Source organism: Ciona intestinalis, chromosome 7 (genome assembly GCF_000224145.3).
Source record: "Ciona intestinalis chromosome 7, KH, whole genome shotgun sequence".
Lineage (NCBI taxonomy): Eukaryota > Metazoa > Chordata > Ascidiacea > Phlebobranchia > Cionidae > Ciona > Ciona intestinalis.
In genome coordinates this window covers 4,461,363-4,474,186 of record NC_020172.2, presented here as the reverse complement: position 1 = coordinate 4,474,186, position 12,824 = coordinate 4,461,363, and the positions used below count along the sequence as shown (strand labels likewise).

The following is a 12,824-nucleotide window of genomic DNA, read 5'->3' as shown; positions in this document are numbered from 1 at the left end:
TTATGATATGTAATATATATGTATTATATATATACAGGTCTTTCAAACAGCTTAATCACCTACAAATCAATGTGTATAATGTGACATGCACGTTATAACATAGGGAAACTTTTTATTGAGCACGGATAAAAGACGAAAAATACTCGGAGAAAAAAGTCAAACTTTTTATGATAAATTTGTGAACTTTATTGACTTTTGTTCCGAAAAATGGATGAATCTCAAGCAGCAGATCTGGAGGAGAATGTGAACACTTCTACCAACAGTGAGACCACATTTGACCAGTTATCAGATTTTGATGAAGCTATCAAACAAGATGTTGACTTCCCATGCAACGATAACTGGCATTTGGAGCTTGAAGAAATGTTAAATGAAGGTTTTGTCGACCAGGGAATTATTAAAAGTGTCTGCAAGTGCAGATGCTTGCCAGACAAATTCAGGTGGTTATATTTTTAAACAAAAATAAAGATAAAATAGTTTTATACCATGTTCTGGATTGAAAAGAATGACCTGGATCATTTGCAACTAAAACTTCCATATTAAAAATAAATTGGAGCAAAAATGGATGCGATTTCATGCAAAATCATTATTTCAGATAAATATTTACTTAAAAAAATTAGCCTATTTATCACCCCTAAACAAGTATTTTGTGTTCAGAACACAGGTTTGGAAAGTTTGCTTGAATGTCGCAAATCGTGGAAATGCTATGGCTTCGTGGGACAAAAAGCTTGATTTACCCGAACAGGATATTATTCGTAAAGATTGTGGTGTGTTGGTGGAATCTGTGACGGATGAAAGTGACCCAGAGTTAACCTCATCGTTGAATAGTGAAAGTATGATTGAAGACTGCATCGCTGTCCTTACATTCTATAGTAAGTGTCGGGCAGTGAAGTATCATACTGACAATGGTTGGACCAGTGTGCTTCGGCCGTTACTCGGGCTCAATTTAGATTTAGGAGACTTGTACAACTGTTTCTACGCTCTGCAATCGCGTTATGTCCCACGCAGCGATTTATCATCCAGTGTCACTGCAGCTCCTTTTCATTTACTCCGACTTTTGCTTCTCTACCATGACCCAGAGTTGTGCAATTTCATTGACACTTGCCAGATATCGACACAAAGTTTTACGAGCGACTGGTTCTGTGCTCTCTTCTCCTCACATTGCTCTCCCTCCGTAACTTGTGGACTATGGGACGTCTATCTGCAGAGATCGGACCCATTTTTTGTTTTCTTTTTGGCTCTTGTGATTCTTGTTAACACCAAAGAACAGGTTAGCAACACAACCATAGGCGCCAAACCTGGGGTGGCAGGGTAGATGGGCCGCCCTAATATTTTCTGCACTGCATTAATCAGTAAACTTAAGCACCAAATTTGTTTTAAAATAATGCAAGTCCACTTGTTCCTGCCTATCCTGCATTCTAAAAAGTTTGGCGCCTATGAACAACTATTACATTAGGCCCACTAAATCTGTTGTAAACATAGTCAAATCAGCGGTACTAGTAAGTTATTAGTAATGGCCTATAAATGAATACTGTATGTTTTTAACATTCTCTTTTCTAGATCATGGCAAATTCAGGCCAACAAGCAGATCGTGCTGAGACGATAAAATGTTTGTCTCAAGCCCCCTCAGTTTTAACACTAGAAGACGTCGATGATTTTTGCCAACTTGCTTCTTACTACAGTGACAAAACACCATCCTCATTTAGAAGGGACTTGGGGGCTTGTTTTTACAGTGGGGCTATGATATCCAGCACTTCAAAAGTGGATTCTATATCAACTGACCTTGCCCAATCATTTTGTCTAAAGGTGACTTGATTTTCTGTCTATTATGACAATCTTTGAAATATGAGGCTTAACAATATAATGATCAACAATACACAAGAATGACATTGTATCGTATGCATACTAATCAATACTTCATAGTTCATATTGTAAGATGAGTAATTATCATGGATTAAATTGTCTCTAAGCCTTATCGTACATACTACATACGATACATATATATTAATATTTACCGTCAGTTTGACAGTAGTGTAATATTTTCACTTTTTAGCAATCTTGAACCAATATATAAACCTTCTAACATTTTCTGCAACCCTTTGCGGTTATTAGTGTAATATAAGCAGAATTTGTGTAAAATTGGTATAATCTTGGCAACCCTTAAAGTTCATTACCTGGCCTCCAGTTTCGGAAGCCTTGTTCCAAATTCTAAGCCATATAAAAAAAAAAATTCCTAAACCATATAAAAAATCCAACAATTCTCGCAACAATTTCTCATGTTTCATGCTCCCATTTCCACTCAGGTTTCAATCCCTGAACTTCTCCTTTCAAGCCAACCATCATATGTTGGGGATGATGAGGAAAAAACTCAACAAATTCGATATTTTGTTGTTGACTGTAGACCAGCAGAAGAGTAAGTGTGTTTAAATGTGTTGGCTGTACAAAGTTCAACTTAAAGTGTATTTTAACTCATGAGGTAGAGCCTAACAAACAGTTATCTGTTGTGTAAAAACAAAAATTAGTCAGTTCTTAGTTCTAAAACATGAGCAAAAACAAGATGACTTTTTTTATTCTCAATAACTTGTATTTGTATGTTAATCTTTATACTTGTCGAAACAGGAAGTCAGAAACCACATATTCCTACATGTATTCACATCATTTTCCACTTTTGTGTTTTTACAACATTCTATAGGAGCCCATTATACAACATATATTAATATTCACCAATACTGTGCTTCGAAATACACGGTCAATCACTGCACAAATAAACCTTACAATCACAGATACAACAAAGGTCATCTTCTGACCGCATTTCACTTGGATGCCACACTAATGCTCAAGGAACCATCGGAATTCGATGCAGCTCTCACCTCGTTATTCGCAGCCCAGGATCAAGCTATACAAGCTGGGTCAGCAGCAGGAGGGGAACATCTATGTTTTTTAGGTGAAAATTGTGATCACTGTTAAAAGGAAACAAGTTATAGACTATGGTTAACAATATAAATGATGACGGATAAACTATTCCCCAGAAAAGGAACTTATTTGTCAATGCAAGAGAAGATCTTGACCTGGCGCAAATATTACATTAACTTAAGACAATCTTTTGTCAAAAAAGTGGTGACTTCATAATTATAGTAGGGTGGGGAAAGACGGGACACTTTTAGCACATAATATCCAAATATCCTGGTCGCGTTTTAAACAATTAACAAAGATCTATGGGAGTCACAAGGATATACTTTTATAATTTTTTGAATAGGACGAGAAAATAGAGTTTAAAAGTGTCCCATCTTTCTCACCCTACTCTATATACAGTGTTACCTAATTTACTAAAAAATTTATGCGGTTTAAAACAGGCAGTGGTTGTGATGAAGATGATCAATATATGAACATGGTCATCGCTCATCTGCTGCAGAAGCGACAAACCTACATTAGTGTTGCACGAGGGGGTTTCAATTCATTGTTGGAATATTTAAATGAGGTTGGGATCGACCTTAGCGAATGGGTTGTTGGTGCCGAACGTGCAACACCTGCACAGTCAAGTATGTAGGGGTGGTTCAATTTATTTGTTTAATTTAAATAAAATATCCAAACATCATTGTATGTTGTGCATGTTCCAGCTGTAAGATGACACACCAAATACACACTAATACATAGTTTTATACAAACCACAAGAAACTGTAAAATATTGTATGGTTTGAGTTTTTTTAACCTTATATGTTTAAATGTTTTTTTATTGTCTTTTTATCTATCTGTATATATATGTATATATGTATGTATATATGTATGTATATATGTATATATATATATGTATATATATATATATATGTCGTTTTTGCATGTAGAATTTGATATGTCTAATTGGTTTGTCCATCAGAGTGGAAATGGTTGTCTAAACTATTAGCCAAACACCAAAGTTACATACATGGTAGTTCGTAAGCCACCATAAGGTGTATAAAGAAAATTGACATAGATTTTACTTAAAAAAACCTCTTAGTCTTATGTCTGATTTTCAACTTGTTTTCATTTTGTTTATTTTTTTGTCTCCTTTTATGGAAATTGATTTTACAATATTGTTATTTTTCATGAAGTCAAAAACACATATTATTGTTTTGGATAAAACATTAAAAATTTTAATTTCCTCAGTTTAATTATACATCAAATTTTGTAGTAATGTATGAAATATAATATATATATTGCACACATCATTTGTTAATATTTTTTTTCGTCTTTTCCCAGAATCCACAGATGCTGCAAACAATGGAGATCCAAGTAATCGGTCAAAGATGCAATTCCTTATGAAGAAAATGGCTGGAAATTTAATGGAGAAATCCATAATTATTAAAGATAAAGTTACAAGGTTTATTGAGAACACAGAAGAAGAATGGACTGGACCAGAAAGGTTAATAAATAGTGTATATTCATGATTAATACACCCCCATAAGAAAGCACAAAAGCAAAAAAGTTGAGCAGGTATAGCAGTGTCAGATTTACCCCCAATATGAAGCATGGCGCTGATTTATTAAAAGTGAAAACAGCTAATTACATTAGTTATATTTAATGCGACGGATGCATTAGCTTTTTGACAACGAGTTGTTCAATGTCTGGTCAAGAATTGGCACAGTTTTTCTGTCTCATCAACTAATGTGGATTTTGATTGGTAGTTTATTTACCTTTTACATACGAGAAATTTACCCCTAGGGGTTAAATTTACATCAGTTTAACAAACACTGATGTATAGGAATAACTTATGGATTTTCAAGAGAAGGATTTTTGTTTTTATCATCTTTTTGTATTTGTATTTAGACATATTCAACAGAATGACCGAAGCAAGCCATACAGAGGAACTGAGTCAGTGTTTAGCATTGGGGACGACAATGAAAATGATGAGGGGGGTGCTCAGGACTCGGCTCCTGGACCTTCAGAGGAGCACCATGTGGAGATTGAGGAGCTGAGTGTGTGGAAGACACGACCTGATGTCAAACACTGTTTCGAGTGTCAAGCTGTAACACTGGATGGTAATTTGCTTCCCGCGCATCTCGTCGTAACGTCCGATCAGATGATTTGTTTGATTGAAGTAAAGCCAAAAAGAGGACGGAAGAAACCAAAACTAACGTATGTGAAGGCAAGACCACCGCGATCGCTTGCAGCTGTCGTGAAGATCACTTCCCGAAGATCCTTTCCGGAGCTGATTACGTTTAAATTTGGGGAGATTATTTCTCCAGCAGAAAAGGAAGAAGAGGTTGAGATTGTGGCTGCGGATCGATATATTCTTCCGGAGGCGGGAACTGCTACAAAGTCCATCAAACATCTCATTATTGAAGCAGAAAAGAAAAAGGCTGAGCAGCAAAAAGATGATGAAGCAATTTCTCATGATGACTAAGCAATTTTAGTTTAAATATTATTGAAAAAAAAATAATTTTACACCTATCTATATATTTTTCCAAATATTGTAGCCAACAGCTTTGCTTGCTTAGAATTCTAAATTTAATTGGAATTAGGATTTTCCTGTCTAAGCCTAACATTTAAAATTGTTTTCCTTTATAAGTCATATGCTCCTAATATTTTTATAATAGCCAACATTTTTGCTTGTGTAGAATTTCAAATTTCTTTAAACTTGGAATTCTTCCGACTTAGCCTAACACTAAACACCAAGTGTTATTGCACAGGTACAGTGTAAATATTTTGGTACTTGCTTTTTAATGATGACAGACTATGGTGCTAATGTAAGTAAGTGCAATGACAGTTTTATGTACCGATGTACATATATTAATTTAATGTACAGAACATATCATTTTATTCAGACCCACATATAACAGCCGCCCAGTCTATAAGATTAAAATATCTGTTCACATACAACTGTTATTTTAACATTTTTTCAATTGCATTTTTTTTTTAATCAGACCGAAAATCCTGAAATGATAAAATGATATCAAGAACCGATTTTTAAATATTTGTATTTTCGGTCAAGTTAAATTGGAAAACATCTTATTGTTTTATTTAAAATGCTGTAATTAAAATATTTTAATTTTAATTATACATCAAATTTTGTAGTATTGTATGAAATATAATATATTACTTGCACAAATCATTTTAAAATTAACAAAATCAAAATGTTATTATGATTTATCGAATTTGTACCCAAACCACCATTTTCCACTTTAAACTATATTATTGTTGGATTTAGTTTTGAATGTTCGATGCAGACAAATTTGGTCACTGCAAGCATTGAATTTTAAAGCTGGTAGTGTAAACGACAACCATTATTTGCAATAGGTATAAAAATTTAGAGAGAAATTCTCTTTTCTGCTTGCATCCATCGTTATGTCACAAACACAGAGACGATAATTGCTGGTTATACTTTCTGCATAGTGCATACCATAAAAGTTTTTCACTTGATCGTTATTTAGCTAATCCATGATCAAGCAGAAACTTAAATATACTCTCTGCATGGAAAGTTTGAATGAATGTTTTTTAAATACTGCGAACTGCTTTTAAAAAAATGGTCTGTCTATATACAAATTTTCCTGTTTCCTTAATTGCCCTTTAAGTACAAACACACTTTATTTTTTAAAGAAACAAAATCCAAATCTTATCCTGTACAATGTATTTTCAAGCAGACCTATGTACAAGGAAGAGGTGAAACAGTTTAAGGGTAATAAATAACATACAACATTTAACACTAAAACATACAGGACTTGCCAAATAAAAATGACTTGTTTTTCAATAGAGAACCAGTGATAAACCTGGCTTTGTAAGCAGTTATACTTGGAGATTAAAAAGTAAATGACCGAAATTCTTTGAATAAATGATGTATGTGAAAATGGAAGGCAGAGAAAAAGCAACAAAACTTTGTTATTTGAACAAACTGAGAAAAAAATTGCACATGCACAAAAGCGGTTTTGAACTATTTGTCTGTAACTGTAACATTGTGTGAAGTCTTAACTAAAATTAAGGGGGCCAGTATGGGCAGTTCACCATTTCCGACACACCATTTTGTCATTTACAACCATGCAAACATGTCCATTTTGAAAATCCGGCATCAGACCTGAGATAATATGGTTTACAATGCCTCTTGAGTTAAACGAACCAACCGAGTGACTTCTTTTTTAAAAGCTGGAAAGTTTTCTCTGTATTGCTTCTGTAAATACAAAAAAAAGTATTTACTTATTTTCATAAATCCTTTGCTCGAAAATTTATACACATTTCAACTCTAACAGTTTAACAGAAGACGAAAGCTTTCCGTGTACTGTTTCGCATTGTCAATGGTTTTCTTTGTTTTGTTTGGGAGGTGACTTATTTAGCATTAAGCCACAGCGCCAAACATGGATTAATTTTAGTTGTCCTAACGGACATCTACAATTAACAACAATTGGTTAAATGTGAATAAACAAATGTAACAACTTGCTTTATCCTCGCGCGACTGGAGAACGACAGTATTTAACATGGGTGTTCTGTTCCATACACCTCATGCCAGCTTACGAGTTACCAAGTATGTAACTTTGTAAGTGAATATTTTTTGGAATTTTTTATGGCTAACAATTTGGACAAACCATTAGTAACCACTGGGTTGGAGCAGGTTATGAAACACTTGTTTATATAGAATGACTAACTAGAATTACACTCATCGAAATACTTACTGCTGCATCCACGTTTGCAGGAGAACCAGCATTTGGGTCGCACAACATGCTTATGACACTCCTCTGTTGTGAAAATAAAACAGTTTATTCCTATAGGTTACTATCACTTAACACACAAATATTATATAGCCTTTAATATATACTATAACTGTAGGCCTGTATAATATATAACTAATGAAAAAAAAAAACATGCTTATAACAATCATCTACTGTTGAAATAAAACAGTTTATTTTTATTATTTGAGTTACTATAACACAGAAAGATTATATATATATATATATATATATATATATAGCATATTTACTACTATATAACTAATAGTAAACAAAAAAATAGGACATTAACAATGGCACATTGTTCTGTTTAATTTTGTCGTCAAAGCTTTGACATTAATTTTTAAAGTTATAGCCTGGCAGTTGTTAATGTGTTATTAATATGACTAACCTATTTCAGAAATGACAAATCTAATCCATCATCATACTGACTTATATTGTTACTGTGGTACAATGTGTTTATACTTTACTGTGAAGTTTCATATTTAAAATTTGCTTGGAGCACAAAAAATACCGTTTTTATAAATTTTAGCTAGAAAATAAAAAAATTAGGAAGCGAAAAAATGTAATAAGCAAAGGTAATATTTACCATGATAGATTCAACAGTGTGTATAGGGAGCCATCTTTCTTCTGCCCTTTCGTATCCAAATTTATCCTCGCCAGGTTCATGCAGAATCGAAATACAAACTAAACCGTCTTTCCCAACTGGTAAAAACATTAAAAAATCAAGATATCTATCTTTGTAAACTGGTAAAAACATATTTCAATATTAATTTGTCGCAACTGGTAAAAATCATTATATTTATATACATACCATTGGGATGCCACATTTCAGATATAAATTTTAGCTTTGGTGGTCGTTGAGGATACTCCTGGGGAAAACTCAAATGCGCTTTAAAGAAACCTCCTTCACTAAAAAAAAGTTTTTTTGGTTAATTAAATTATCATAATCATAAATGACAATTTTATGTGACAGAGCTTTTAGAAAAGAATATTTTACAAATTTTGTAACTTCAAAATTTCTACACACACAGGATTGTCAGGCTATTACAACAAACAATAAAATCCGAACCATGACCTAAAGTGATTGAATACTTTTTCTATTATTAAATTGAATTGTTTTACATCAAACTATATTTTTTAAAGACAAAAAATATGAACTTTTTACTCTAAAACTCCGATTTTATAATTGAACTACTTTTTTAATAAAAAAATATGTATAAAAAAATTCAAAATTAAAATTTTTTAATAAAAAAATAAGTAGGATGGGAAAAGGTTCTTACTAAACTGTGTCGACTGGTCCAATTACTATGATTTCCCAAACGAACAAGTTCTCATCGTCAACCAAACCAGCACTGAATCCTTCCACTGGCTTTTTCTGCAAGTCTATTTTTACAAAATCAAGTGTTTAAATTATAAAAAAGGTAGTAAAATGAGAATTATGTGCAAACAGTGCAATAGTAAAGAATCTTTTAGTACATTACAGATTAGGCTGGTGGAAAGTGTTGGAGGTTGGTAGTACTAGTTAGGGATTAATGGTTAGGGGGCAGGAGCTAGGGGTTATATAAGTTAGTGGTTGGTTGTTACATTTAGCAGATCAAGGGATTCTTCACCAGCACTGAATTATAATGAACTATAAGAACAAAAACATAACAACTGTACAAAGGATGATATCTATTCTGTGTGGGTGAGGTCTTTGTTGAGGACCTGGTTTTATGCCAGATTTGTCCCTTTACCCCAACACTCAGAAAGGTTTATGTAAGCCATTTATGCAACCAGTGTTACTCTGTCCACAACACCAACTGTATTCTGACTGTAACCTTAGTGTGTTCAGACACAGTCCCATCCCTGTCTGCAGAATATGGCAGGTGCACAAGCGATTCTGTTTACAAATTTTTGGTGATGCATGCCATAATTTGTCCTACGCATGCTAATTAAATACACAAAGAAAATCGACATGTTAAATTAAGTAAGGTTTCCCAATGTGGCTTTAAAATGTATATCTTGCACGCCGATTTTTGATAACAGCACGCGCACAGGTGAAAACTAAACGTCTAGCATGCACGAGATGTCGTTAGAAACTGCCAAACTCTGCAGACTTGGTCCCATCCACAACACCCTGGTATTTAATGCAATGGTACAACTGGGCAGTTTATAACAGCAGAAAAATAGAAAGCAACAAAAGAGGAAAAGCAACAATTCACCGTTTAGCTGTCTCTTTAGAAGCAGTGCACCCTGTGATTGAGCCATTACTTATAATTTTATGACAGTTTTCCTGGCAACTCACGATTGGTAGATAATTCTTTTGAAAATTAACAGCAAGCAACTCTATCCAAAACTCCACGATTCTAAACAAAAATAAAGGAAGTAAAATAAACCAAAAATTTATACATACATTGATACATATGATATATATATATATATATTATAAATAAGAAACTTTAGTGCTTTTTGTTTAGCTGTAACAAGTTATTGTGTCAGCACAACACTTTTAATTCTAGTTGCATGCCTTGGATTGATATTAAACAACGAGAATTATAAAAAAAACTATTCTATATGGGTGACGGGTGAGGTCCCGCGGCGTGGCACGTCATGGGTACTGCGAAAACCCTATAGGTAATCCCCCTATATTAATATTTACATATATTAGACGAATACCAGTTATAACCACAGGGTTTTCTGTTCTATAATCAATAGTCATTTCTTAATACCTGCAACCATAGCTATATATATGATATCTATGCCTGCAACACTACCAGCACAATGAGGATTTCAATGCCTCACTGAATACGTACACCATTAGGGGAGTGACGGTTTTTAAATTATTACAATTTAAAATTGGATTCTTATTTTCTGAAAAACTGTATAATTTGCCAAAGTTAGTGAAAGTATGTGTAAATGTTTTACCCAAGAACACACAGGCGAGCAAATCTGGCAGCATAAAATTACGGAAGTGCTATATAATACTGTGGGGTAAGATGGGATACCGTTAGCACTTAAATCCCATATTTCCTAATCGTGCTTTAAACAATTAACAACAGTATATGAGTGCCGTAAGAACGGTTTTATAATTCTTTGAATGTTTTTGTTTACTACCAAATAAGACGAGAAAATAGAATGCAAAGGTGTCCCATATTCCCCCATCCTACTATATACAAGAAAATAAGAAGAAGTAGGCATTAACACAAAGTTTATGACCCTGTTACACTATTAAATATTGAACTCTCATGTTAAACAAATGCATATTTGTAAAGTTGTTTGTAACCTATGTCTTTTACAGTAGTCTGTAAACGAATAAATATTACTGTTGTATTTCTGACTTGTGTGTTTACTAGGAGTTCACACGTAAGCCGCAGGAATAGCGTCAAAATAATTATTGCCGCAATTTTTCACAATCCGCTGTTACTATAAATAGATTCCAGTGATACCTGATGTTAAATTTCTGCTTATCAAATCCTATCACGAAAAACGAAAATTTGTTTTTTATATAGGCAATACTTTTTCCTAAAGGCGCTCGGAATTCGCGCAAATAACAATTTAGCAGTTTTACGTCATCAATTCGCACTGTGGCTCTTAGTAATTAACCAATCAGCTCCCAGCTTTGCACGTGATCGACACATTTGGAGGCGTGGTTTGTTCTTTTGGTTTGTCACGTTTTGGAACAAACGTTAGGAAATTGGCAGTTAATGTAGTTAAGTTTGGGCAGTTAGGTTATGGGGTTGTTTTAGCATTGAATATGCAATATATGAGCAACATAAAGTATATATTTGTTGATTTTAATATTTAAACTTTGATTTATAGGTGGCTAGTTTGAAAGTGATTTTTTAAAACTTTAAATTTTTTGAATCGCTCTAAAACAATACGGACCGAAGTGTTCTGTTCAGATCACAGCAATGTTATCTCGCTCACGAATGAAGATTCAAAGTTACTGAGTTAAAGGTGAGTTTTTATCTTTATTATAGAACCGAGTGTTCCTAATTTGTTAATTCGTGATTGTAAATTAGGTGCATAATTGCTTACGTTAGTTTTAATATGTTGGTATAGGGTAATACTGTTTATATACATAATACGAATGCGGATAATAGGACACATTTTCAGTTTATTCCTATTATTTGGTAGTAAACAATGTGTATTTAATGAATTATAAAACTGTATCCATACAACTCCCGTAAACCGTTGCTAATTGTTTAAAACACAATCGAGATATTTTTAGGTGGTAGAGGTCTCCCGTCTTCCCCCACAAATTAAGCACTGAATTTAATGCCGTTTTATTGCTTCTATAGATATGGGACCAAGACGAAACGAAAGCTCAAGAACGAAGATGGAGCCATAGCATACTCAGACTAAGATTTATTCTTAGTCGATGTAAATACTAACTTATGTGAGCTGTAGCATAAAAAAGTCCCTTGTACTTGAATGCTTGTTTAAAATTGAATGTTTATGTGGTGCATGGTGTGTTGTGTGGGGTGGGGAAGTATACGGTGATCAAATGATTAAAGTCCACCTTTGTACACGTTAGTAATGTAACGTGGTTGGGAATCTTGGGTGGGTTGTATTTATTTGTATGTTTGTATGTGTGTGTAAACAACCTGCATAAGAACGGTGCGCGCAGGTCAGATTTCTCCAACTTTAACCCATACTCCTGGTGTCACTTATCAGCAAGGCCGGACAGTCGGCATCAGATAGATAGAAGTGACATCGCTATAACTAGGGATCGCTGATAGGAAGTTTAAGTTAGAACTGGGACGCTGCACCAGGCCGACACAACACGTGTCATTGCACCCAGGCCTATACAGCAGACTGTCCTGGTTTGCGTAAACCCATACACGCCAGTTGGTTAAAAGTCCGGTCGGCGAAAGCTGGCGGGTTCCAACTGCAAAACAATTAGGCGCCAAAACTGCGACTAGGGTAGGGATTAAAAATTACTAAAAATGTCAGCTCCCTGTTAGCCCCCTAAAAACCTAACCAATTAGTTTTTTTTTCAGTTCTAAGTTTACGCGTTGTCATTCCTTTTTTGAATCGACAACATCCGCGAATATGCGACGCAAACTCGACGCTGTTGCGGCGGAAAAAGTGATTCCGAAAATCACTCGGTTCGATCAATCTTGCGTTAAAGCAAGATATAGTTAGCTCCCC

The 12,824-nt window shown here is 34.2% G+C and overlaps 2 protein-coding genes across 2 annotated transcripts; one reads left to right on the top strand and one right to left on the bottom strand.

Annotated features, from left to right (window-relative positions):
- Nucleotides 1–44: 44 nt before the first annotated feature.
- On the top strand, nucleotides 45–6,446 carry LOC100184699 (TBC1 domain family member 23-like). Its single transcript, XM_002125052.5, has 8 exons — nucleotides 45–437; nucleotides 655–1,267; nucleotides 1,558–1,803; nucleotides 2,301–2,410; nucleotides 2,781–2,941; nucleotides 3,351–3,536; nucleotides 4,234–4,396; nucleotides 4,801–6,446. Exons 1-8 carry the CDS (start codon nucleotides 208–210, stop codon nucleotides 5,375–5,377), a joined length of 2,286 nt encoding a protein of 761 aa, XP_002125088.1. The 5' UTR covers nucleotides 45–207; the 3' UTR covers nucleotides 5,378–6,446.
- Nucleotides 6,447–6,586: 140 nt separating this feature from the next.
- Nucleotides 6,587–10,520, bottom strand: LOC100182334 (ubiquitin-conjugating enzyme E2 G1). The gene is made up of 7 exons (XM_002125364.4): nucleotides 10,433–10,520; nucleotides 9,893–10,036; nucleotides 8,972–9,074; nucleotides 8,503–8,600; nucleotides 8,278–8,393; nucleotides 7,635–7,697; nucleotides 6,587–7,135 (listed from the first exon to the last, which is right to left on the bottom strand). Exons 2-7 carry the CDS (start codon nucleotides 9,936–9,938, stop codon nucleotides 7,058–7,060), a joined length of 504 nt encoding a protein of 167 aa, XP_002125400.1. The 5' UTR covers nucleotides 9,939–10,036; nucleotides 10,433–10,520; the 3' UTR covers nucleotides 6,587–7,057.
- Nucleotides 10,521–12,824: the final 2,304 nt, after the last annotated feature.

Excerpts from the sequence above, each read along its gene's own strand:
- LOC100184699 (XM_002125052.5), top strand. The coding sequence starts at position 208 with ATGGATGAATCTCAAGCAGCAGATCTGGAGGAGAATGTGAACACTTCT. Across the intron at positions 1,804-2,300 it reads CCCAATCATTTTGTCTAAAG|GTTTCAATCCCTGAACTTCT; the intron begins GTGACTTGATTT and ends ATTTCCACTCAG. Across the intron at positions 2,411-2,780 it reads GACTGTAGACCAGCAGAAGA|ATACAACAAAGGTCATCTTC; the intron begins GTAAGTGTGTTT and ends TTACAATCACAG.
- LOC100182334 (XM_002125364.4), bottom strand. The coding sequence starts at position 9,938 with ATGGCTCAATCACAGGGTGCACTGCTTCTAAAGAGACAGCTAAACG. Across the intron at positions 9,075-9,892 it reads TCTAAAGAGACAGCTAAACG|ACTTGCAGAAAAAGCCAGTG; the intron begins GTGAATTGTTGC and ends TTGTAAAAATAG. Across the intron at positions 7,698-8,277 it reads ACACTGTTGAATCTATCATG|AGGAGTGTCATAAGCATGTT; the intron begins GTAAATATTACC and ends TTTTCACAACAG.